The sequence below is a fragment of the Azolla caroliniana genome, unplaced genomic scaffold (assembly GCF_043228905.1).
Source record: "Azolla caroliniana isolate FFs.n. ecotype wild unplaced genomic scaffold, voAzoCaro1.0.p SCAF_14, whole genome shotgun sequence".
Classification (NCBI taxonomy): domain Eukaryota; kingdom Viridiplantae; phylum Streptophyta; class Polypodiopsida; order Salviniales; family Salviniaceae; genus Azolla; species Azolla caroliniana.
The window spans coordinates 18,106,030-18,133,148 of record NW_028230449.1 but is presented as its reverse complement, the minus strand read 5'-3'; the positions used below and the strand labels follow the sequence as shown (position 1 = coordinate 18,133,148).

The 27,119-nt window shown below is 37.3% G+C and overlaps 2 protein-coding genes across 2 annotated transcripts; one reads left to right on the top strand and one right to left on the bottom strand.

The window, feature by feature from the left end:
• Positions 1-1,031: 1,031 nt before the first annotated feature.
• LOC147855695 (ephrin type-B receptor) lies at positions 1,032-16,600 on the top strand. Its single transcript, XM_087330582.1, has 22 exons — positions 1,032-2,127; positions 3,015-3,127; positions 4,139-4,347; positions 4,426-4,545; positions 4,632-4,760; positions 4,936-5,061; positions 5,494-5,549; positions 5,618-5,717; positions 5,805-5,922; positions 6,001-6,210; positions 6,317-6,629; positions 9,422-9,515; positions 9,689-9,797; positions 12,332-12,603; positions 12,682-12,809; positions 12,929-13,163; positions 13,241-13,429; positions 13,941-14,227; positions 14,308-14,500; positions 14,608-14,850; positions 16,000-16,091; positions 16,222-16,600. The coding sequence occupies exons 1-22, from the start codon at positions 1,262-1,264 to the stop codon at positions 16,367-16,369; spliced, it is 4,350 nt and encodes a 1,449-aa protein (XP_087186708.1). The 5' UTR covers positions 1,032-1,261; the 3' UTR covers positions 16,370-16,600.
• Positions 16,601-20,809: 4,209 nt separating this feature from the next.
• Positions 20,810-26,277, bottom strand: LOC147855694 (uncharacterized). The gene is made up of 6 exons (XM_087330239.1): positions 25,272-26,277; positions 23,955-24,202; positions 23,602-23,860; positions 22,831-23,010; positions 22,120-22,278; positions 20,810-21,402 (listed from the first exon to the last, which is right to left on the bottom strand). Exons 1-6 carry the CDS (start codon positions 25,389-25,391, stop codon positions 21,229-21,231), a joined length of 1,140 nt encoding a protein of 379 aa, XP_087186365.1. The 5' UTR covers positions 25,392-26,277; the 3' UTR covers positions 20,810-21,228.
• Positions 26,278-27,119: the final 842 nt, after the last annotated feature.

Genomic DNA, 27,119 nt, shown 5'->3' with positions numbered 1-27,119 from the left:
TCTTTACCATTGAATCCTTATTTGTTATTATTATTATTATTATTATCAAACAGAGCATTTATTTTTTGAAAATTACATCTATCTATCTATATAAGAGAATTGATGGAATATATTTGATATATTAGGTTGCTATGGATCTTGAATCTTTCCTCTATGCATCTTTCTGGTTCGTAAAGTATATGACTCAGATTCGTTCTTTCCTTTTTATTATGTGTTGATCGATTGATTTATGTAGATTCTCTGTCTTCTTTTTTGAGCTTTCTTGCCATGAAGTCTATTATCTATTTATTTCATTTATTCATGCCAGAAGCTATAAGAGATCGAATCCCTTTTCTTTGTTTTTTTATATCAAAGTGAAGGTTGATTGTTCACGTAAGATTGAGTTTTGATAGAGGTTTTGTTTTACTTTTATACACGAAGTTTTGTATTTTTGAATATATAAAGCCTGATATGCACCCCTTTTTTCACATTTTTATTTACGTTAAATAATCTATATGCGAAATCAACATCGAGGATGTATGCTACAATGGTGGACAAATTATCTGGAAAAGCGAACGAATTGAATAGTGTATATATATAGAATTAGTTTTTGTAAGCTTCAATTACCAATCAGATCCTGAATTTGAATATGAACCCTCAAATCATTTTTACTCAAATCTTGTATTTTATTCTAGATGAATTAATACATATCAAAAGTTTTTATCAGCAAGTTTTTGCAGCCACGGAAATTTCCTTGAGTTTCATTATTTTTTCGACATTTGGAAAACTTTAGGCTTGATTTGAAGCCAAAATGGCCCTTGTAATCGCGAACTCCAAGGTTTTAGATCTTTGACTTTGTTTCTGATCACTGCAAATAATCTGATATCAATAGTCAAATATTTTGTACATCGTTGGTTATTTCCAAGATTTTTCATTTCTTTAAGTTTTCTTTTTCTCCAGTCTTTGGATTTTTGTTGAGAACTGAAATGGGTTTCGAAATTTCAACATTTCTTACCATAGCTCCTAATAAGTATCTTTTAACTCACATGCAGGTGAAGTTTTTCGAAGAAGAAAAAGCTTGTAGATAAAGCAAAAGCTGATCAAGATAAAGCAGGAAAATCTTATGATGGAAGATGTTCTATTATACCATGCTACATAGATTGTGAGGTTGTAGTAGGGTTTATTGGGCTACCATTTTTGTTATTTTGGAATATATTATATGTCTTGTCTTCTAGGAATCTGGGTTCACCCTCGTATGTTGTAATGCATCCGATACCAAAACATGGCTTTGCTTTGCTTGGCTGGTTTGCCTTGGTTTTTCGCACTTCTTCAAATATGTTCAAGTGCACACTACCGAAACTGGACAGCCCATGGCATCCTCATTCAAAGTAGTAGAGATGAAAAAGCATCAAATGATCATGATGTATTCTTTCAAACTAGTAGTATCTATGAAGGAGCATCAAATTCCCACGATGTTTATCCTGTGTCACTATGGAGAGTTTCAAACACAACACTTTCGTGCGAAGAAGATTTGGGAGGATCTGGATCCTTGGACAGTGTATGTGAACTTGATGAAAGCATATACTTTAAAGATGATTCATATATTAAGGGCAAAGGTAGTCTTATCTTAGCATCAAACGTTTCGATCTCTTGTCCATATCGAGGTTGTGTCATTGAGATCAATATATCAAGAGATGTTTATATGGAAAGTGACTCTTCTATTGTGGCCGGAACAATCATAGTAGATGCAAGGAATGTGCAACTGGCAGAAGGATCTTCTATGAACACTACAGCTCTAGGGGGGTCTCCTCCTTCACAAACAAGTGGGACGCCTCTTGGATTTGATGGTGCAGGAGGGGGATATGGTGGAAGGGGTGCATTTTGTGTGAAAGGTGATAGTAAGGATCAAGAGGATGCTTGGGGTGGTGATGTGTATTCATGGTCTTCTCTCTCAGCTCCATGGAGCTATGGCAGCCAAGGCGGAACAACAAGTAGAGAGGAGAATCTTGGAGGTGGAGGTGGTGGAAGAGTATTTATCTCGAGTACATGGTTGAATCTGAATGGTACAATCCTAGCTGATGGAGGCTATGGAGATGTCATTGGTGGGGGTGGTTCTGGTGGAAGCATCCAAATTCAAGCCTCTTTCTTGTAAGTTGTTCTGCTTATATTCTCGTAAGAGAAAAACTTTGAAATACCTTTATTTACCCAATCGCCCGCTAAGTTTTCATTATTTCTTTGAATGCCTCAGTTAACCACCTCTCCTCTTGGCAATTATATTTGCTATTTGAGAAAGTACATGGTCCATTCACTCCCTTTTTTGATCCATATGCACTGTTTGAGCAATTATGTTGTGAATTTATTACCATTTTCTCTCCTTCAGGGGTTGACCAGGGACATTTAGGGAAATATTAGGGAAATAAAAGGAAAAGGAATGGGTAGTTAGTGTTTTCCCTTGTATTAAATATGCAAAGATTTTCTGGCATTTGGAGAAAAAAAGAAAACCTTGGGTATTTCAGAGTTTTCCCTCACACTAATATTCAAATACCGTCTTTTGTCTCTATGTGACCATCAACACATATAAAACTGAACTCTTGGAGTGGTCATGTGCTTGCTCAAATGCTGGGACTACACATTACTAAAATTTAAGCTCATGTTAAACTCTCATTTTGCGCACTCACTTGTTATGAACTGAAGCTCTATAACGATTGCTCTTGGTTGAATAATTATTTGGCAGATGAGTGATGTAAATGAGATAAGCCAAATCCTTCTATTGAAATGAAGCTTAATAAATATTGAATGCTTAAGAGCAATGGGTATCAAGTATGGAAAATGAGACGAAAGACAAAAAGAAAGTGAAACATAAAACTAGTTTTTCAGATTGCCATGTGAAACTCAAAACTATGTATAGCCAGTGTAATATATCCCTAAAATCGTTGAGCATATCTAATAGAGAGTAATGGATCTCATATAAAAGTACTAAATGTGGGATAGTTATTTACTTGTTTACAATTTCACTGGGCCACTTGACTCTGCAGAAATGGAACAGGTGAGATCAGTGCATCAGGAGGTACTGGTTGGGCTGGTGGTGGTGGTGGAAGAGTTGGAATCAAAAGCACTGAACAAGATGGCATAACCATTTCTGTTCATGGTAGGTCTTTACAAAGTGTTAGTCTCAGTGTCTCTCAGTTGTAACATAGGCGTTTGTTAGGTGTCATAGGCTGTTATGGTCTTTTCGAGATGTTATATACAGGTATATGTGTATATAGATGTATCATGTATATATGTATGTATAGATTTCTTTCACTCACATATTTATTATCTACACCATTTATTTCTTTTGTTATTTGATAATACGGCTTCTTGTTCTTCTGATTTATGTCATAGGTCACCATCTTGTAGACTTTACTATATCTTTCTTGCAGACTATCTGACTTGAGAATCTTAAGTGTATCAATATTGAGATTCTTTATCACGTTTTATAATATTTAGTTTTTTACTTAGTTACATTTATTTTGATTTGTTCTTGAAGAGGACACAACATTTTAACATGTAATCTCTGGTTTGGTCTTATAGACCATTTTGGCCTCTTAAAAAGACATTAATATTTATTTCTTACTTTTTTTTTCTGCTGCTGGTTCTGAAACAAATTCTTACAATGTGTCTCATTTACCTATTCCAGCTGCTCACAAACAAACCATTAATAATGATTTAATTTCTTTCATAGAAAACAGTTGCATGAACAGACAGGCTTTTCTTGGATTTGAATATCGATGAAATCTTTTAATATCTCTATAAAAGTAGAGAGAGTACACATGCAATGTAGAAACATAGTCCATCCTTATTATTTAAAAGGCAGTTTCAAGGGCTTATAATAGTTCTGTCCAGTTTAAATACATTATTAACCTATACTTACGGTCATTTCATTCTGGGAGATTATTTATTTAAGTGCTATGCCCTCCGCTGCTCATCGATGGGCTGATAAGAAGATTGCTCCTGATGTGCATTGTAACCTGCCTGCCTGAAACTTCTCTGAAGACATGACCTTCTGAGTCATCTAGGCATTCATTTTGAAACCAAGTATCTTTTATCTGCCGTTTCGGGCTCTAACTCCCTTCATTCATGGAAACGTTTCAATACTATTGGATATTTGCTCATGTAGGAGGTGATAGCTTAGGCTGCCCAGAAAATGCAGGGGCAGCAGGAACACTGTTTGATCTGGTAGAGCAAACCTTGATAGTAAGCAACAGCAACAGATCAACACAAACTGACACATTATTGATGGAGTTCCCCACATATCCTCTCTGGGAGAATGTTTATGTAGAAAATTATGCGAAGGTTGCCATACCTTTGCTTTGGAGCAGAGTCCAGGTGAGCAAGCCCGGAAATTATGCTTTTAGAACATGTGTAAATTTTCTCCCATGCTTAATATGCAATCTTCTGTGTCAGGTACGAGGACACATAAGTTTGAAGTGCCACGGGACACTCAGTTCTGGGTTGGCTCATTATCCCTTCTCAGAATTTGAGTTGGTTGCTGATGAGGTGGAGTTGCTTGACTCAACAGTAAAGGTGAGGTGACACTTCAGTTTCAGGAAGGGGGGTAAATAAATTTGGATAGTGTGGAGTTTTGTTAATCTAAGGTCACGAAAGTTTAGGTTTATGGTGCACTAAGGCTCTCTGTCAAAGTATTGCGAATGTGGAACTCAACATTGCGTATTGATGGTGGTGGGGGAGTCATGGTTGCAACTTCAACAATTGATGCGAGTAACTTCATACTACTAACAGTATGTTCTCTCTTTCTGAATGGAATCTATGATTGTATGTGATCTCTCCATGGATTGATGCAATTTCTTCCGCCCCTTGAAAGAAACCCTGTGGTTACACCTGCATTATCTGAATCTCCGTCTTCAAAAAATAAACAATCAAATCATTTGTATTTATGAAATCTTTCATGTGCAGAGAGGGTCTATAATAACTTCAAACTCCAACCTTGGTATTCATGGACAAGGTTTTTTCAGACTGAAGGGGCAGGGAGATATGATAATAGCACAGCGACTCTTTGTCTCACTGTTTTACAATGTGAACGTAAGCTATTAGTTATTCTTGTGTTTATCAACTCAAATTGCTATCAACTTTGGCTATGTAACAAATAAAATATTAAATGGTCTCCTGTATTAAGTAGTAAGGTTTTCTAGCTGGTAAAATCTTTTCCGAATTCTTAATTTGTGTTGAAGGAAAGTCGACTGCTTCCAGAGGAAGCCAGAATCCTGAATGACTAGTACAATATGCATCCCTCCTAAGGGAAATTTGCATGAATTCCTAATACTTTTTTCAGTCTTATCGAGTATTATGTTATAATTATAACATGGCTGCAGTTCTACAATGCATCTATCCTGTTCTTAGCCATAATCAATGACTATGCTAACTCCAAGAACATACATCTGAAATAACTGCTATTAATTTCCTAGTCCTTACATGACGATCATAAATTCTCATTGATGCTAATTTGATGTGTAGATTGGTCAAAAAGCTGTTTTGCAGGCTCCATTGGATCAAGTTAACTCTAAAAAGGAGTGAGTAAAAAGTCATCACTGTAAGCCTCTTTATCTATCATCCCTTATTATTTTAAATTTACTGGCAGGGTAGCACCCCTCTATTGTGATAGTCCAACTTGCCCTGTTGAGATTACTCAACCTCCTGAAGATTGCAATCTAAACACATCTTTGCCATTTACTCTTCAGGTAATTGAACTAATTCAACTTATTATACTTCCATCTCTCTAAAGTTCCACACTACCTCTATAATACTATGTTTACTGGTTTGACCAGATTTGTCGCGTGGAAGATGTAATTGTTGATGGAGTGATTAGGGGAAGCATTGTCCATATACATAGGGCTCGGACAGTAACAATAAAAGCTGGAGGATTAATAACAGCTTCTGGACGAGGTGATATTTTGATTGATCCTGTTGATCACATGCACAGGAATACTGTGTGATAAGATTTCTCACATAGAGATGATGCAGGTTGCAGGAGTGGCATTGGGAAAGGGGGTTTGTCAGAAATAGGTGCATCAGGTGGTGCTGGACATGGAGGGAAAGGTGGGAAAGGATATTTTAATGGAAGTTGGGCCAACGGTGGGAAAAAATATGGAAGCACCGCATTACCATGTGAACTTGGCAGTGGAAGCGGCAATTTATCTTCAGACAAATTCACTGTTGGTGGTGGCGTGATAGGTATAAATGTTTTTCTTTATCCTAATTTAACATACACCATTTTAAGCTTTTCTTGATGGTTATCTTCTATTCACGTTCAATATGTGTTTTTTTGTATACGTTGCAGTGATTGGATCCATGGAGCATGCTTTATCTGTGCTTGATATTTTTGGCGCGGTGACTTCTGATGGCCAAACCTATTATTTAGACAATGATTCTAAGGAAGGAGGTGCTGGTGGAGGCTCTGGTGGGAGCCTTTTGTTTTTCCTACAAACTCTTAATTTGGGGAATGACTCCCTTCTTTCAACGGCTGGTGGCCATGTCAGTTCAGGTGGTGGTGGTGGTGGGGGTGGAGGGCGAATACATTTCCATTGGTCAAATATTGCAGTTGGAGATGATTTTATCCCTATTGCAAGTATCAAAGGCTCAATTGCTTTGAGGTAAGGTTGGGTAATTACTCAGTTGCTAAAAATGTTTATATATGTTTTAGAGTGCACATAAAATTTAGAGGAAGACCTGAAAGGATGGGAAATGGACAGAGCATTCCATTGTGTACGTGACAAGAGTTCTGAATCATGCTATCAATAATCATAAAGTTTTTTGAGAGTTTTCTGGAATTCTTGTGTTAATTTTCTTGTTTTTGAGAGGGCATAAAGTGATGAAAACCTGAAAGCATGGGAAATGGAGAAAGCATTGTGTACTTGACAAGAGTTCTGAATCATATGCTATCAATAATCATATTAAAGTTTCTTGAGAGTTTTCTGGAATTTGTGCTAACTTTCTGCAAACAAGTATACACCCGCAATATTTTTAGAATGATTCCTCTGGAATCCTGTACATATGCTTTATGGAAAAATGTTACAATTGGTCCAGATCATTCACATGAATTTTCTTCTCATATCACCCACCCATCGTGCAAAAGGAGAAGATATTTTTTCCGATAGTGAACTGTTTTTTTTATCAGCTTATAAATGTTGTCGGGATGATCAATGGTTTTACACAGCCATTTAGTTGCAAGCGAGTTCCCTCATAAACATTGATCGTCCAACGCTCTTTCCTTTTTTGGAGTAATACAGATAAGACCTTTTTCTTTTCCACAAAATGCTCTTTACCATCTCAGTTTGGGAAGGTCTCCAGCAACAAAAAGTATAGTTCAGTGTGGCAATATAGAATCTGTATAAACTTCACTTCTAGATAAATTTACCTTAGATTCCACTGGGAAAGTACACTTAGGGTAATCCCATGGAACAAGAACCACTCTGTCCATTCCATCAAAATGGGTTACAACTAGTGAAGCCATGCCACCGTTGACATGAATCAGCAATGTAACTGTTAACCTAAGCATTGATGCAACAACCATTTCAACTGTTTTTGTGTGTTGTCTAGATGACTCAGTTATAGAAACCGCACTGTTCCTGTTCCCCATGCATTGAAATGCTGCTCCTGCATGGCAGGTATCGCAGGGCTGTTTGCACATGCCTGTGGAAAGAATATAAGAATGTAGTGTAGGTCCGGCAGGAAGAATGTACGAATTTCATGTAAGTCATTCATTTGTCTTTTGGTGAGTAAGAAATGCACATACTTCACAGAAGATATATTCACTTGGTTTTGTTCTTTCCTTCTTTCTTTCAATCTAGCATAAGCAAAATCTAGATGTCAATATAAATTTCCTTCGAGAGACAATGTGCACATTTGCAGTTCCAAGAGCCACGAACTAAGTTGTGGTTATTTGATACACTTGTCGCACCAACTCTTCTCTATGCAGTAGAAACATGGGAACCAAGTCTTAACAAGGTGAATCATTGGAAAGATTTAGAGAGACCTTTAGTGTCAATGATTGCCCGCATGATAAGGAGCAAAGCATCGGTGCCCCACGATATAATCCGGGCAGAGATGGGAGCAGCACCTATAATCACCGAGGCATTATTCTGATCAGTGACATTTATCCAACGTCTTTGGGAGCTCCCTAAATGAAGGTACCCAAGGTTGGCACTTATGTCTTCAAGACAACTGGCTAAAAATGGAGACATTCATTGTTGGTATGCTGAAATGCAGCAATGGTTCGAGTCACATGGCATGAGTATAGATGCACTACCCCTGTTCCAATAAAGCTTGGACTGTCCCCATCTAAATATTACCAAAGTGGAAAAGAATAGAGTGATCCGAACTGATATTATTAACTTGGAAAACAAGATAACATGGATCAGCCCCAAAATATCACTTGGTACGAAGATGGCCCACTATAAGACACACTTCTTACACACATCAGAGGGTGGATTTCATCATCAAGCCACCTTATATGGACATACATCTATCCTACGCGCTGCACAGTGTGATAGGGCAGCCACAAACTTCATCACGTCAGTTACAAATTGAGGTAGGCAGAGATATACATGAATACCTCTAGAATACAGAATTTGCCAATTGTGTCATCAAGGACACTATGTTTGTCACTGTAGTGTCTTTTATGAAATCAGAGGGAGATACCATTGCCTCTTTAAACAAGGCTTTGGACCGCTACGCAAGGTAATGGAATATGAGGACCAACGGTGCCTAGGACTTTTCTTGCTAGAGCTGAAGAGACATCGGGAAAAGTTGTTGAAGAATATAGCCACAAAGAACAATCACAACTTTCTTTAGCCCCATCATTCCCACTAATACTACAAGTCAATCAAGGGATACACAAATGGGCTCCCGACTAGGACATAACAAAGGGGTTACAATTGATCGGGCAATAGCAATTTGTTGTGTATGTAGGCCCTGGCTCCATGGACCACAACCTCAACACCCTTGTCATTGACAGATAAAAGACATTATCTCTCGCCATCGCATGTTCTTCCCTCGCTTCGGAGACCTTTCCATTTTGGATAGAGATATTTCGAAGACAGAAGTTATAGTACATCTAACTTGAGAACCTCACAACTGCCGAAAACCAGTTTCCCTCGTCTCTTTTTATCTTATTTACTTTTATATTTGCGCAGTAATATTTATTTTATTTTGATTTGTTGTTCTCAAAGACGAGACAACACTTAAGTTGTAATCTCTTGTTTGGTCTTATAGGCCATTTTGGCCTCTTAAAAGACGTTAATATATCTTTCTTTCTTTCCAACACAATGGAAATGTTGTCTGGAATGCAAAGTTGAACTAATTTTGTAAAAGTTCGGTAAATTTTGTTATACGAGAATATTTTTTCAGCACGAGGAATGTTAAATTGTTTTCTTGTATATGATAGTGGAGGAACTGGAAATGATGATGCTATGACTGGAGAAAATGGGACATTGACAGGGAAAGATTGCCCTCCCGGTCTATTTGGTGTATTTTGCAAGGTATTATTTGCAAAATGAATAAAGTGGCTGTGGATTTAGCAGTAAATATACCCAAATAAATTCAGATAGGGAAAATATTTGGTTTTATTTCTTTTGCTTTTGCATGAATGATCTATTATTTATAACACTATGAAATCACTCAAGTTTAAGCTTTCTCTTTTATGGAATTATAGGAATGTCCAGTGGGCACCTACAAGGATGAGGAAGGTTCTGATGACATGCTTTGCAAACCATGCTTGCTGCAAATGCTGCCACAACGAGCATATTTCACCTATGTTCGTGGTTTGTTGTCATTCCTTTTCCTATTTACACTTCTATGTTTTATCATTAGAGTTAATGTATTTCGAGCATTTTCAAGTCTTGGTTCAGTTTTGAAATTGTAATTTTAGAGCTTGAAGAGCTAGTATTCAGAAGTTCTTATGCTTCCGCTTGCAAGTAGGTGTTTTCCTGTTGAGATCTGAAAGATGTACCTTGTTTGTTTCTTTCCTCTATTTTTTTTTTATCAAGAAGATATCAATCTACAACAAAGAAACAGATTCCTCCTCATGTATGACTAATTTTGGCCAATCCTATCCCATTTTCAGATGGTTTTATCAAAGTCAATTGATTGGGTAACTCACCATAAACCAGTGTTTTCTTGCTTACCTCTGGAAATCAACAGTCTAAATGTGACTTAACTTACTGCAATATACATTTTCCAAAATGTCTCTCATCACAAAGTTGGGACCTATCTTAGTACCTGGATATTATACCATTTTAGTTGTGTGCTCATATGGGTTAATGAGTCATGACATCACTATGTTGGGCCACAAATTGAGATAGATGGAAGCACTTCCATTGATCTTTTTGTACCCTGACTCTCTCTTTTCGTTACACACTTTAGAGGGTTGATTCATCATCAGGCCATCTTATATAGACATACATCTATCCTGTGCATTGCGTAGTGTGATAGGGCAGCTTTCATCACTTCAGTTAGAGATTGAGGTAGGCAGATGTGCATGAATACTTCTAGAAGAAAGAATTTGTCAATTGTGTCATTGGGGAGAGGAATCTGAAGAACACTACGTTTGTCACTGTAGTGTTTTTTATGAAATAAGAGCGAGATACTATTGCCTCTTTAAACAACGCTTTGGTTCACTATGCAAGGTAATGGAATCTGAGAACCAACAGTGCTTAGGACTTTTCTTGCTACAACTCAAGAGACACATGGAAAAGTTGTTGAGGGATAACAATACAGTCACATAAGCTAATCAACAAAGAACAATCACAACTTTCTTTAGTACCATCAATCCTACTCATGCTACAAGTCAATCAAGGGCTACGCAAATGGGCTCCCGATCTAGACATAACAAAGGGGTTACAATAGAATTGCAATTTTTCGTGCGCGTAGGCCCCAACCCCATGGATCAAAATCTCATGACCCTTGTCATTGACACATAAGGCCATTATTTCCTTCCATGGTAGATGCTTCCCTCGCGTTGGAGACATCTCTATTCTAGATCAACATATGTTAGAGAGATCTTTCGAAGACAAAATTACAATATTTCTGACTTGAGAATCTTACATGCATTGATAACAAGATTCTTTAGTCTCATTTTATCTTATTATTATTATTACTTAGTAATCCCTCGTGTTGGAGACATCTCCATTCTAGATCAACATATGTTAGAGAGATCTTTCGAAGACAAAAGTTACAATATTTCTGACTTGAGAATCTTACATGCATTGATAACAAGATTCTTTAGTCTCATTTTATCTTATTATTATTTTTACTTAGTAATCCCTCGTGTTGGAGACATCTCCATTCTAGATCAACATATGTTAGAGAGATCTTTCGAAGACAAAAGTTACAATATTTCTGACTTGAGAATCTTACATGCATTGATAACAAGATTCTTTAGTCTCATTTTATCTTATTATTATTTTTACTTAGTAATATTTATTTATTTTGATTTGTTGTTCTCAAAGATGAGACAACACTGACAATCTAATCTCTTGTTTGGTCTTATAGGCCATTTTGGCCTCTTAAAAGACGATAATATATCTTTCTTTCTTTCTTCTTTCTCGAGTGAATATTACGCATGTTTGCAATGGACTTTTACCCATAAAATAAAGATTGCATGTCTTATCAACAATGAATCGCTATGAAAGCTTTATGTCTATCTCTCACTTCCATTCTATGAGTCGTACAAGAGCAAGTAGCGTCTCGACCACAACGCCAGAAAGGGGTTACAAAAGATTGGGCAATAGCAATTTATTGTGCATGTAGGCCACGTTCATCCACAATTCCTTTGCCCTTTTCATTGGTACATAAAGGCCATTATTTACCTGACAGCGAAGTTGCTTCCTCACTTTGGAGACCTCCCCATCTTGGGTCTGCCCTTGATGGAGACTCTACCAGCAACTTATATTTATGCTGTTTGTTCTCAAAGATGAGGTGACATTTTAAGATTTAATCTCTTGTTCATTTTTTTAAGCCAATTTGACTCTTTAAAAGATGTTTATATATCTTTGCTTCTAATTCACAACTTAGCTAAACCTGCAAAGCGTTTGGATCTTTTATTAAGTATAATTACATAATCTAGCGCTCTTTATAAATATTTGTCTTCATGTATTATAACTTGGATTTTTTAAATGGTTTTCCAGGTAGCACAAGATATCATATTATGAAACATATCTAAAGCTTTATCACTTCTTATTACTCAACTTAGTGCTGTAGTGTGTCATAAAGATGGTTTAAGTATAAATTTTGTAAGACTTCAACTTGTTTATCCAGAAAATCAAGAACTTATACTTTGCTGTTAAAAATTTGACAGGGGGAGTAACTTTTGCTAAATGTCCTTACAAATGCATTTCTGACAAATACAGAATGCCCAATTGCTATACACCACTGCAAGAATTGATACACACATTTGGAGGCCCATGGATTTTTGGGTTTTTCCTCATTGGCTTATTGGTTCTGTTGGCGTTGGTTATAAGCCTTGCTAGAGTCAAATTTATAGGAACAGATGACTTTTCAGGTCGCGCACCAATCCATCATGGAGCACATATTGATCATTCACTTCCATTTCTGGAATCCTTAAATGAGGTATATTTTGTGCTGATGTTTAACCCAAATAAATATGTCACTGGCACCTAAAATCCATAAATTTGATTTCTTCCGTAGGTTTTAGAAACCACAAGGGTGGAAGAATCCCAGAATCATGTACATAGGCTCTATTTTCTGGGAAGCAACTCCTTCTCAGAACCATGGCATATGTCACATACACCCCCCAAACAGATTATGGAGCTCATGTGTGTATCTTTCTCTACTGTTGCGACTCATTATATTGACTCACAAGGCATTATACTTTTCTCTGAGGTTTCCAATTTCTTGGTTGATCGTTTAATGCCTCAATTCACACTGTTTACAGATATGAGGATGCTTTCAACCGATTTGTGGATGAGATAAACTCACAGGCTGCTTATCAATGGTGGGAGGGATCTATACATGGAATTTTGGCAGTTGTTTCGTATCCACTAGCATATATATGGAAACAATGGTGCCGTAAGAAAAAGGTTCAGCAACTAAGAGAGTATGTTAGATCAGGATATGACCACTCTTGCTTAAGATCATGCCGTTCACGAGCTTTATATGAGGGTCTCAAGGTAAGTATCTTATAAAAAATAGAGTCTGCTGATAAACAGTTTTTCCTACTGTGATCAATGAGATTCCTGTGCCTCAGGTTGCTGCGACACCTGATTTAATGTTGGCTTATATTGATTTTTTCCTTGGTGGTGATGAGAAGAGGCCTGATCTACCTCCTCGTTTGTTACAAAGGCTTCCCCTTTCCATTATTTTTGGAGGAAATGGTAGCTACATGGCTCCCTATTATCTTCACAGCGATAACCTTCTCACGAGTGTTTTGGGTCAGGTTAGCATAAATTAAACTTACCGGAGCACTTATTAATATCTGTTGAAGCAATGTTGAGTCTGTAACTTATTAATTCTGTAGACTTGTAATAATTTACAATCACATGTCTAGAATGATAATTACAATATTCAAGTAACTTAAGGCTACACTTATTAGTACATTTCTATACTTAAACAAGATTAGAAAGTGTATATTGCTGAAACAAGCTTGGCACAAAAGGTTAAAGCTGGAGAAATACTGCATAAGTTCAATGTGAGTGTTGGTGTGCATAAAATTCTAGTCACAAGAGAAGTGGGTATGATATCATACATGTAAATGCTCACAATTTGTGAAGTAAATTCTAAGCTCAACGACTGGTATAGAGATGAATTCTCTGTTACTAGTTTATCAACTAAGCAACACCACAAATTCTAAGCCTAGAGTCTAATGTGTGTGACATTAGAATTAAGGAAACATGTCAATTCTAATATTTAAATAACGAAGATGTTTTGTTCCTAATTGTTTTTTACAGGCAGTCCCTGCAACAATATGGTATCGCATGGTAGCAGGATTGAATGCACAACTCCGGACTGTACGACCTGATTGCCTGAGGAGTACATTATTGCCAATTGTTGATTGGTTAGGGACACATGCGAACCCTCAACTTTCATCTAAAGGTGTTTGTGTTGATCTTGCTTGGTTTCAACCAACTACATCACGCTATTTTCAATTGGGTCTTGTGATCAATGCTGCGACTGATTTTTTACAACCGTCTTCCCCGCTAGATAAGAGCTTTGATTTTGTTATTCGAAAGAAAAGGTGTGTCACATTTCCATTTTTCTTTCTTTCATACTATTGCCTTGAAAAATGCACATTTCATGCGGAGAGTCTTTGTGCAGAATGAATAATGGTCATATCCATAAGCCTCTGTTAGGTGAAGTTTATCAGGATTCAGGATCTGACATCCTACCTGATAGAAGGGTGGGAGGTGATATAATTACCAGATCCACAATGAACTCTATAGTTCGCAGGAAGGTTATTTGCTTTCCAATATCACTGATCCTGCGTAATGTTCGTCCCTTTGGTCATCAGGTAGTTTAAGAATTTCCATCGTTGTTTGTTTCTTGCACATCATGTGGGTTGTGGATGGAAACACTGTTGCACATTTAACTATATGTATTTATGTTTTTTTTTCTCAGGATTTTGTTGGTTTAATCATCTCAATTCTTCTACTTGGAGATTTCAGCTTGACATTACTTACACTACTCCAGTTCTATTCAATATCTATCCTTGCATTTCTGACAGTTCTTCTCATTCTTCCACTGGCATCGTTGATACCATTCTTCACTGGGATTTTTGCTCTTTTTAGTCATGGACCTCAAAGTTCTGCTGATCATGCTCGCATGTATGCTCTATGGAATGCCACTTCCCTCATAAATACTGTAAGTTTGCAGTCTTTCTTTTAACTGTCTGTATCTTGGACATACATGACAGTTTGAAATACATATAATGGTAAATATTTTGCAATTAACCAGATAGTCTGTCTGTTTTACAAAGCCCTCTCTAAACACAAGCTGTTTCTCTCTCTCAAAAAATACATGTATACATGGTTGAGAGTTCGTAGCATGTTGAGCTACTCATCAATCTCAGATGTACTCATGTCAGTTTTGATAGAGCATTAAATGTTGTTTTGGTATAGTGGTCTACGATTATCGTAACCTTAAAGAAGATGAAGGAAAAGAGTTTATCAAGGATAAAAGGCTGAACAGAATCAGATATACAGATTTGACCTCATCCATTTTATATTGCCAAATAGCACAAAGTCAGGAAAAAGAGTTTCCATTTCTAATAAATGGTTTTGCTCAAGGCAATAGTTGGAAACACCTACTTGTCTTCTTCAACTATGAATTCACTATTGTAGGGAATTTTCTCAATTGTTCAAAGTACTCATGAATTGCCACCTGGGAATGCCACATGGTAACTTGCTTACAATTGTTCTGTGAGTATTTAGAATGGCCAAGCTAGAAAATGGATGTGTCCACATCTTTTTTAAATGTGGGCAAAATGTGGGTAATTTTAGCCTCGGTTTTTCATGTTTTTGTTAAAGCAGGTTTTGTTATAGGGAAACTGTAGTTTTGATTGAGTTTTACATACTGTTAAATTGTTAATATAAGAGTATAAGTGTAGTATAAGAGTAAAAGCTCATTGCTGAGGTGGATCCTCACTCATAAATATAAATAGAGGGTGAGATGCTCATGTTTGTAAGATGAACATGTTATGAACGATATATAGACAGAACTTTAGTATCATAATTGTGTGTCTTCCTTTACTCCCTTTCCCTCTTATTAATTTATCATTATTCTACTTGTTGTGGATGATAAAAATTCTGTAGTATTCCCTCACTCATGGTGGTCCTAAATTTTGACATTTACCTTCACAATCTTTCTCTCAACTAGAAATTCATTGCTTTTTAAATCTACTCCATTCAAGTTTCACTCACCTTCCAGTAGCAGTTCTAGCACCATCAATGTATCTAATTTTGGTTCTAACTAAAAAACAAACTGAACACTTAAAAGCTATATTTTTATCAGATCGTCGCTTTGCTTTATGGATTGTTCCATTATAAGTTTCAATCACCATCCAATGGAAGTACTGGCTCCACACGTAGCTTGAATTTTAGCACGTAAGTATCGGGCGTATATGATGTCCTGGTGTTATTTACAAGATCATTGTAAGATTGTTTTTATGATTTCCAGTGATGTTTTCTAATGTCTCTCTTCTAATGTTTTCTTATGTTTTTTAATGATTTACAGGGAAGAAAGTGGTTGGTGGATGTTTCCGAGTACTCTTTTAATCTGTAAAATCGTTCTAGCTCGGATGCTTGATTGGCATATTGCGAATCTAGAAGTCCGAAACCGTGCGCTGTATAACAAGGACCCAGCAACATTCTGGGATTCATGATATATGATCTGTTTTGTAACACCATATATTTATATAGATATGTGAAAGAAATTCTTATGTAACTCCCATGGTTTGGGTTGTTGAACATCTAGGAGGAAATACAAGAAAAAAAAGGTTTGGAATTGTATATAGCAAGCTTTTTGTTTGTTTCATGTACAAATGTTTATATCCAGAATTATATTTGTATATGTTCTCTCACCATTATCGAAATCATGCTATCAAGTTTATTCATCTTGTTATGTGCATAAATTCCCATCTGCCCTCTCCCTACCCTTAAACTACATACAACCATAATATGGTTAAGATGCTTTCTTGCCTCAAAATTGCCATGATCAACAGAATAGGAATCTCATTGCCTTTGTTATTTTCACCTCCCAGTGGTGGTGTTGCAATTAATAGGCCAAGATAATTGGGAGAAAATTTGATTGGGCATATTTCTTTAGGTATTCCTAACGAGAATTGTGTGGAGGGGATGTACATTTAACATTTTTTCATGTCAATCAATGGGATGAACCATCCATTTTGTCTTCCTTTGCGTTTATTTGCAGAATTACCTAACTCAACAGCATGCTTCATAATATTGCCAGCTCTTGACTGTTTCGCATTGTGTATGTTGGCCATTTTGTTTTTAACCATGGTCGATATTTGTGGGTGACCAACATCATATTAGCAGCTATCAATGACTTGTATGCTTCACCAATATGGACATTGGCATTTACTTGTGTACTAGAAGACCTTGAGGTTTCCGGAAGCAATCATGTTCTTGGAGATGGTTTGTGAGCGTGAAGTGCATTAACTAAAATGGGTTGAGTGGAAGTGATTGGACATTGTAGCTGGAACAGGTTGATGCAGAGGAATGAGACTGATGAAATTCAACCAGTACATATTTGTGTCCTGTTGCAATTACGACATAGCAAGTAATGATCTCCATGATCTCATGATGGGATCGTCCATGTACATGTGGAAATCAACAGTGTGAGATTGCTGTTGCATTCCTCATGCTAATAAAAGGGTTTATTCATTCCCTATGCTTTTGAAAATTGAATAAGATTTGGCTAGCATTGTGGTTCTACCCTGTTTGTTGAATGGTAGTGTGCATCTTTTTTATGTGCTTGTCATTTGAGCACTAATACAACGTTTTTTGCTTTCAATCTCCTTTACATAACTTGGAAATGTCCTCGGCTCTAGGCATGCAAATGGCCCATCCTATCTCAATTGCTAGTTTCTAGGAGGAAAGTTTAATTTGCTCTGTTACTTCGGGACCACTATGAAACATGTAGATTTCCATGTGCTCTGGTCTCTGTCGTAGAATCAATCCACTAAGTTCAGAAAATGATCTTTGTACTAGGCCATATTTGGGGAGATGCTCCCTTGGTGTGATATGTGTCTTTTGGGTATTGAGCTGCCAATACCTTGTTTGTTTCATCATTTTGGAGTCGTACATATTGAAAGGGTGGCATGTTCTTGATGAGGCCATTGTTATTGAACCATTTCATAACCTATGAATAACTTGATATGTCTGCTTTCATAATTCAATACATCAAACACCTTACATATAATTCTTTGAGGTGCTGTGGTTTTGAGTCCCATTGATGATGTCCACTATTTGGTGTAACTTTCTACCATCATAGGGGTTGTTGCCAATTTAGGGCATATGATTTCATGTGGATAAGTGCTTTGTCACATATGCAATGGTGAAGGTTTTGATGGTTTGGCATCGCTCCCTTGGTGTATTGAGGATAGCATCGGATGTTGTGCTCCAGCTAGCACTGTGATATAGTTGGCCTAGTGGTTTCCATGTATGCAAACTCCCATTGAAAGTCGTCTATTGTGAGGCAAATCTTTACCTTGGTGCATCTTTGTAATGAGAATCATGTATCATTCATCCATGACCTCTTCTATTCTTCTCAAGTGTACAAAGTGCTTCATTGTAGTTCCAAAGCTTCATGTGCACCTAAGATTTTGATGTCTCTCATAGGGTGCAAATCCGTTGTCAATAGCCTTGTAGCTTATAATGACACAACCATCATGCTAAACATTCTTCTTGCCTTGTGTGCTTGCGGGATCCGTGGCATATATTGTTTTCTATTTGTTGATTTGTATCTTTGTTGGGTCTTCATCAAGTAGGAAAAGGGCATCGTCCAACTCACATTCTATAAGTCGCTTTTCTCGGAAGACAATCGTCCGACTCGCATTCTATATGTCGTTTTTCTCGGAAGGCGATTGTCAATGCTCCGAATGGGTGGCCATTGTGGGAGAGAGAGAGAGAGAGAGAGAGAGATTTTACACGTGCATTAGACCCCTAAACAGTTGCACCAAACCCTAACAAAAAGAACTCTAAAATCCAGCACCATGAAACATTTCACACACAAAAAGAAAGACATCTACAAGAAACCCTAAAAAACAACAGCCCTAAAAGTGTAGCAAGACACCCTAAAAACTCACACAATGCATTAGATCACAAAAGCCCTGAAAAACGTAGAAAGAGTGAAAGCCCTAAAAAGTAGTAAGAAGCCCTAAAATGCTATAAGAAAACGCTAAAATGCAACCCAAAAAAACCCTAAAGCACGATAACAAACCCTAAGACAGAGAGAGAGAGAGAGAGAGAGAGAGAGAGAGAGAGAGATTAATGTGTACAATCAATCAGGGTACCATTGCATCCATTGTCTTTGGATACTTCATAATGACCCCATATATACATACCATCATGTGAGATAATCATAACAACACACATAATGATGTCTTGGAAACAGGTAAAATTAAAATGTTGAGGCCATCAACATTCCATCTTTGATCTCTCTCTGTATATACCCTTCCAAACTACTTATCATCATCAGTAAAAGCACAGCAATGTAACCGCTATCATCGATAGATGTAGGCGTGATGGACCTAACACATGTGCCTGCTCTTAACATGTACCCTCTTCACCAGAATTCCGGATCATCTCAATCCAAGACCCCCCCCCCAGCCACACTTCACACACTCTCTGCTCCATGAGATGCATGTGACAAATTATACTATAGAAATGAGTCTATGTTGCTACTACATCATACATGTAAAATGGAGACAAATTTCATCTTCGCCACCGGATCGATGCAAGTATAAGTGAAGCCGAAATCCGAAGATGATGGCAGATTATCATGAGTTGGGAGAGGTGTAGAATTAACAAAAACCAACCCATATGAAGGGGGGGGGAGACACATGAGGAGATACAATATCAAGTTTCAACAACCTATGTATTATGTATTAGATGTGGTTCATATCATGTGTTTCTCACCTTACCAAACATGAAACCTTCACCCCAAAGGAGATGCTACTATGTATAATGTATCGCTCCTTATCTGTGGTGGTCTTAATAAACATGTCATAAGCAACTTGTGAGCGCATTGTCCATATGCTTTCAGGCTTCCTTGGACATAGCATTTTCTCGCCTTCATAACATTATTGTTATTGTTAGTGGTCAACCAAAAGGTGTCGGAAACTTAAAGCAACACCATCTCCTATGTAATCATGGGCAAGCATTAGACCAGCCACAATCCATGTAGGTCCGAAAGATTACTAGTACATTTTCTTTAATAAAAAGAAAAAAAGGGCTCATGCATTGGTCTTAAAGTGGATACCACAAAACATCTTAAAAGGTGATTCAAGAAACTTAAAAAAACGTTTTTGCCTTCACTTTTTTAGTCTAAAAGCATGAGCTTATATTATTAGGATGCATTGCCGTTGAGTTTACTTCATATATTTTGCTAGACATTTACATGTCTTCAGTAAAGAACATGGCATGGAAACTCACACCATAAAGATTGGGTACTCGATATTTATTTTAGGATTTTAAACCTATCACTTCACCAAAGACGCCATGTCAACATATTCTGAGTTCTATTAATGTGTATAATGTGTGACCAATTAGACTCGTCCACAGAATTTCAAACTATTCAGATTATGTATTGCTGTTTAGTTACAACTCATAGACCACCCCTGTTTCATTCAGTCTCGCCCAATGCCCATGGGCATCACAATATCTCACATACAATAAAATAAATCCATTGATAAGTACATTAGAGTTATTAATGCCTCTCTTTCCTTTCAGAAGAGAAGCACCGATGCATCAATGTAAAAGATGATCATACATTGGTCATACAAAGACACTTGACCCAAAACCTCAGCCCAGTACTAATATATGTCAATTTGTATCATCCTTCCAGTTTTCAACCTCAATGGAAAGAGAACTTCAAAGTGTGTTCCGATTCAGGTAAATGCACCTTACATTTAAAATGAACAGTGGAGCCACAGAATTATATTACATGAAATATATTCTGAGCATATCATCAAGATTAATGGCTCTCTTCTAAGCCAAGTAAATGCAGCATCATGGAGACATAGAGAAGGTCATGGCTGAATTCAAATAAAAAAGGTTATCATTAAGCAGAGGGAAGCTAGTGCTCGAATCAATACTCTTAAGATAATGAAAAGATACATCAGTTTCAAATGAATCACTGAGATATTGGTGCAAAATGAATTAATTACATCTGAGCCTCAAGTTAAGGAGAGAGTAGAACATATCTTGTATAAATGTGTGTTTTCTTTGGCAGGAGAGACATTGCATCGTCCATAACCGCATACATGTTGTGAGTAAAGACAAATGAGCATTCCGAGGACGATAGTCCTCTTTATTTCACATTTGATCACATATAAGAGGCAGCACAAAAACCCACCTCATTTATCCCCGTATGTAAGGATCAAAGCATCTTGACCCAAAAGGGTATGTATACTTACCATGGAACCCACCCACAAATGGACATATAGTTCAAGAAGAGTAATCACATACGTACAATGTGTTTTCAAAGCTTTTTTTTTTCTCATCCATAATCGCTTTCATTCAAGAGCGACTCATACCTTGTGCCTTTAAGAAATGCGGACAAATCGGACCAATTGTAAACATGGTCAGATAGAGGCCTAGTGTGAATCTTAACATGCTTGCTCTCGAGCTTTGTTGGCTCTACACCGAGAAACTCTTGGGCCTTTCTCAGCTCCTGAAACAAAAAGATGAAGTAAATTAAGCTCCTAACGGAATATATGCATATCTATGTGATCTTAGGGAAATGGAATTATTAATTGGGAAAAGAAAAAGAGAAGCTTCATGTTTCCATCAGCAATTGGTTCAATGTGATTTCAAATTTCTGCCATATTGAATAGATATTATTTATGGAAATTAATAGGTATGTGTTCAATACGATTTGTTTTATTTTGAAGGAATAGGTATCTATTCGATTTATTTTTATTACTGAACTACTAGTTGAATAAATACATGCATGGGTGTTCTTAGGAAACATGATATGCAATAGACAAAAACAGCAAACACTCCATGGTTTCACCACATCAATACTGCATTTGAATTGTGTCTGATGTGAAAAAAAAGCATTGCTCCTAGGAAAATTAAATGTATCACGTTGAAAAACTAAAAAAAACTCCATGCTCTCAAGTCTCTCATGAGATTGGTTCAATATCCTTTTCTTTAAAATGAACAAGCATGTGTTTGACATTTTCTTCTTCTTTTAATAAATAGGTATGCATTTAACCTTATTTGTTTTTAAATGGAAAGGTATCCAGTTTTCTTCATTATTATTATCATATATAGTAGCAAACCATCAATATGAGTGTGAAAAGCCACAAGACTGTCCTCATGTTCTTGATTTCTTCTAGAAAATGGGATGCATTGTTCAGAAAGAGAAGAAGCTTCATGCTCTCACCTGAGAAGGGTTTGATATAAGGTCTTCATAATATATTATGAGATGACGGGTATCATTAAAAGTGCTTTCTGCATCACTCATAATCTTCTCAACTCGTTGCAAGTATGGAACTAACGATGTCAAATTAACTGTTGGTTTGTAGGTGGCAAGAATGTTTGCCTGCATCGTGGAATACAAATTTTCCTGATTAAATCCTTGAATTCCAAGGGAATGTTGATTCATATTAGAGAACGTTTTCCAAAGATTAGAAGAAAGATTATTAATATACCATTACTATTTCTAGGAGAATATTGAAAAGTCATCCAGTTTCTGAAAATTAACCAAAGATGCATGCAACAATTATGGAGCCAAAAGGAACACAGATAATCACCTCCCATCAAGTCCTATTCAGCTCCAAACACTAATCATTCTCCTGTGCAAATGCCGAATTCTAATCAACTCAATCAAGTGATAATCACCCCCAATCAAACAACAATCAGCTCCAATCATGCACTCATAAACACTACTTACACCCAAATCAGTTCCAGCTACTCGTTAATAACCTTTGATTTAGCATTAATCAACCCCACTCAAGTGCAAATCAAACCCATTCAGGCAGTGACCATATCTTTAGTTTAACCATGGCACTTTCATAATTTTCAAAGTTTGAGTGGATTTTCCTCAAATAGCAATGCTATATTGGCATTTCTCCCAAGCTAAAAGTGTTTTTACCTCTTCTTCAGAGTGCACATGAGCTCGATGTGTCCCATTCAATTGCTTTGCTGAGCGATCAAATGAATTCGCAAGAATGGAAACATAACGCTTCAAGATGTTGCGACGAAACAAGAAGATGGCTGAAACTGATCGCTCTTTAAGATAATCTGCTATTTCTCGTTTGAACTCCATCACACCCTGGATAATAATCAGCCATTATTTTGAGGAATGTTTTGTTGTCAAAGAATCACACATAACCAGGCAGCTTCAGATATCCAAAGGTTCATTTTGAGAGTTATAATCTTTCCACGAGAGCAACCTGAAGTCCAAAGCTTTCTTGCCCTTAATAAGAGGATAGGATTGATTGCATCCATTATATAGGTTTTACTAAACTGAAATAAGTATGTTCACATACATACTTCATACAAGCAAATGATGGCACATAGAATTACCATATCGGGTTCATTTCAAGCTTGAATGAGCAGACTATTTATTTAGTTCAATTGGCAGTATTCATAGCAATACCAGTAAGCAAGCATAATTTACAACCAGGGAAAGTAATGGACAATTTCAATGATGTCTTGTTGCCAAAGAATTGTTTGCATGCATGCCATAGGCAATATTTCTTTCACTTATAAAGGGGATCTATTGGATTGGCAAGGGCATTCAATGGATTAATTAGAGGATTTGATCAAATTCACAACACAATTTACATAAAATAAGTACTTTCCAATAACCATGCTAAAAAAAGTGTCAAATATTTGATGTACAACCAGTAAGTGAAAAAACCTGATTGAGCATCCATTTCAGCCCCACTGCAGTTGTGCATTCATTCTTCGATGCGCTGCTGACCCAATCAAGATTATACAATGTATCTAGTGCCTTCTTTACCAGGAATACACTCTCTCTCCTTTTGTCAACCGAAAAAATCTCTCCATGAGAGCTTACATTCGGATGACTATTTAATAAGGTCTCAAACCAACCACTCCCTGATCTTTGCATTGAAAAGAGGACAAAATAATGAACAGGTGTACAACTACATTCTTTCCTGAGAAGAAAAAACCAAACGACCATGATTTTTCTCTCAGTAAATTAAAAAATTAAGCCAACAAGAACGGTCTGATGAAACATTTAATGTATACCTATCATATGTTGTAGGTTGTGGATAATGTACTAAAATGTTATTCAAGGGGACAGTTTCACTTTTCATGCAAGCTTCTTTTGTTCTTGATTTCCGAGTAATAGCCAGCTCTGTTGAATGTTTATGGTACATCACTCCTCTATCAACTCCTGATATGCATATGTACATCCCACTGAGGCCAAGGATTACCAGAAAAACCAGCTTTCCTATCCAGTTTGTCTTCTTGTATGTGAATTTCTGATTGAGCTCCTGCATTTTGTTGAAAGAAAAGTTAAATGATATAGCTCACATAGCACATTCTCCTCTATTAAGTTGCCATAGACTTGTTGAACCATATGCTAAAACATCATACCATATTCTGTTCTATGCTTCATATAGTCTTCTCAAACCAGGTGATAAAACACCATACCACATCCTCTAATTACATCACATGCCAAAACACCATGGCACATTCTCTCCTTACATGACACAAGAAACACCATACTCCGTTCTCTTAGTAAGCCACATTCTCTTTTTGAAGCATCTTCCAAAACACCATGTCACATTCTCTTCTTACACCACATGCCAAAACACCATGCCACTTGGCAAAAAATCAAACTAAATTCTCTTCCTAGACCACATACCAAAAAGCCAAGTCTTCTGCAAGATTCTTGTACCAAACTAATGACCTCAAGCATAATGACCCACAAATTTGAGAAGCTGACTCAAATAAAATCTCTCACCATAAATATATAATATAAATATCCGCTACAACTACAAGTTACAAGCCTTGAAAGTTTCTACTTCTTTGTGTCCACACCCCGATGAGGATTTTTCACATAAAGGATGATATGGTAGTGTACAACGTTTCTCTAGGAAGGACTTCAACTCAAAAGTAATAATCCAAAGAATACCGAGAAATGTTGACTTAGCTTTGGAATTTTCCATAGCCTTCAGTACTCTTAAGTTTTAACAAGCATGAAATCTGAATATATCTCCTCTAAATTCAAGCTTCCCATCATTAAAGCAAAACTTATTAAGGAATGCTAACTTTACTCTGGATGTTTACTTAGCTCTGCACAATCTAATAAGCATGAAATCAGCATATCTCTTAGTCTGAAGTCAAGCGTCTCAATGATACAAATTACAATGGAATTCCTAGAGAAATGCAAGTTATTTCCTCAGCTTTAAGAGAGAGAGAGAGAGAGAGAGTGTGTGTGTGTGTGTGTGTGTATCTTAACACTAAATTCGTGATTTTCATTTATACAAATGAAACCTTAAGACATTTCAGTCAGTACAATAATGCATGAAATCAATCAATATATATACAGGATCTGACCTTACAGAAGTTCCGTCCATTCATAAAATTATGTTTGATCGAATCACCCTCTGCACGGTGCATTGCCTTTGTTTTGAGCAATGAATGTTTTAGGTTCAAATCTGGTAGCAAGTCATCCATATAACCCGAGAGAATGCTTCAACACAAATAAAGTTTTACTTTCAGGATATAGAGCTTTCGTGCAATAGATAGAGCTACCCTCAGGAATTAGGACTTCCTTCATCAATTAGGGGCAGGATTTTGTTTTCAGGAATCAAGGCTGTTTCAGGAACTATCGTGCCTTGCCAACGATTTTAGCACTGGGGATAATTTTTCAGGAAGGTAGTGGAAACAGGGTTTCTTTCAGGAATTAGGTTTTTGCGGCGAATTATTCTGGATTATGGTTTCTTGCAGGAGACAGGGCTGTTTCCAAGATTCAGGGTGTCTTTCGGGAATGAGGGTTAGGGTTTAGACAGGTGCTCCAAGATTACCTATGTTCCAGCTCTGCAATGTTTAGGGTTTGCTAAAAACCTAATAAATTATGATGTGGGCACGAAAGGAATCCAAGATTAGGGTTTAGAATAAGGATTGGGCTTTCCGATGCTTTGATCGCCTCAACGCTTTTTAGGATTTGCTAAAACGAATGAAAAATACAATGTGGGCAACGACAGGGATCTAAGCTTATAGTTCGGGTAAGGATCAGGGTTAGGGTTTAAGGTTAGCAAATGAATATCAGTATTTCAGCTCTTATTCTTCTAAAGCACGCAGAACTCAAGAAAACACGATTGGGCGAGGACCAAAGGAATTCCTGATTAGGGTTAGGGTCGGGTGTTATTTCGGGTGATTCAGCTGTCGTCTTGTTAGGGTATGCTGAAACGCCAGAAGACATGATGTGGGCAGCAACGGAATTAGGGTTAGGTCTAGGATTAGGGTTAGGGTTAGGGCTAGGGCTAGGGCTAGGGTTAGGGTTAGGGTTAGGGCTAGGGCTAGGGCCAGGGTTAGGGTTAGGGTTAGGATTTGGCTACGGTGGATTTGGGCTAAAGAGAATTAAGAGAGGGTTAGGATTAGGGTTAGGGTTAGGGTTATTAAGAGAGAATTAAATGAAATGATATGTTAACTGTCTTGAAGAGGCCAAAAAAGACCCCCTCCTATTTCTCTTCTCTCTCTCTCTGTCTGACTGACTGACTGACTGACTGAGGCCCATAAGGACTCATTCACACCTCAATATGTTTCAAATATGTATGTCTCTCACATAAAAAAAAGACATGAAAAAAACACAGGAAGAGAGTGACTTAATAATAGCAAATAGGCTATAGCAATATGTATGTAATTGAAACAAAGAGGCAGGCGAGCAAGCGGGCGGGCGGGCAGAAGCATGATGGACACGAGAGGGGGTCAATAGGGGGGGGGGGGGGCAAGCATGAATCGGATCAGGTGACAATAACAGGTGCTACTCCTGCCTGCTCTCTCGTGTGTCCTGCGTCTGCTCATGAAAATGTGAGGAGAAATCGCCTGAAATCACCTCGCCACATCCCGCTCCCCCTTGACCTTTCCTCCACTGAATGCTTGACATTCGCTATACCTATCATCTTCATCTGACATGTTGGCTCCAGAGAGCAAGAAAGGCCTCGCTACAACAACAATCTCAAAGTGACAAATTTGACCTCCGCTAGAAGGGTTACGTTAAGTGAATTTCAAGCCGGGCCAACAAGCAGCGTTCTCACATGTTCCCGTCCATCTCCGGGGGGGGGCCTCCCTTCTCGGTCGTCGCGACTTTTGTTTGTTTCGTTTGCTTGTATCGCATTTGACCTTTCCATCGATACCGATGCCTATACGAAATCGAGAAAACTTTCCTTCGAGTGCACTACT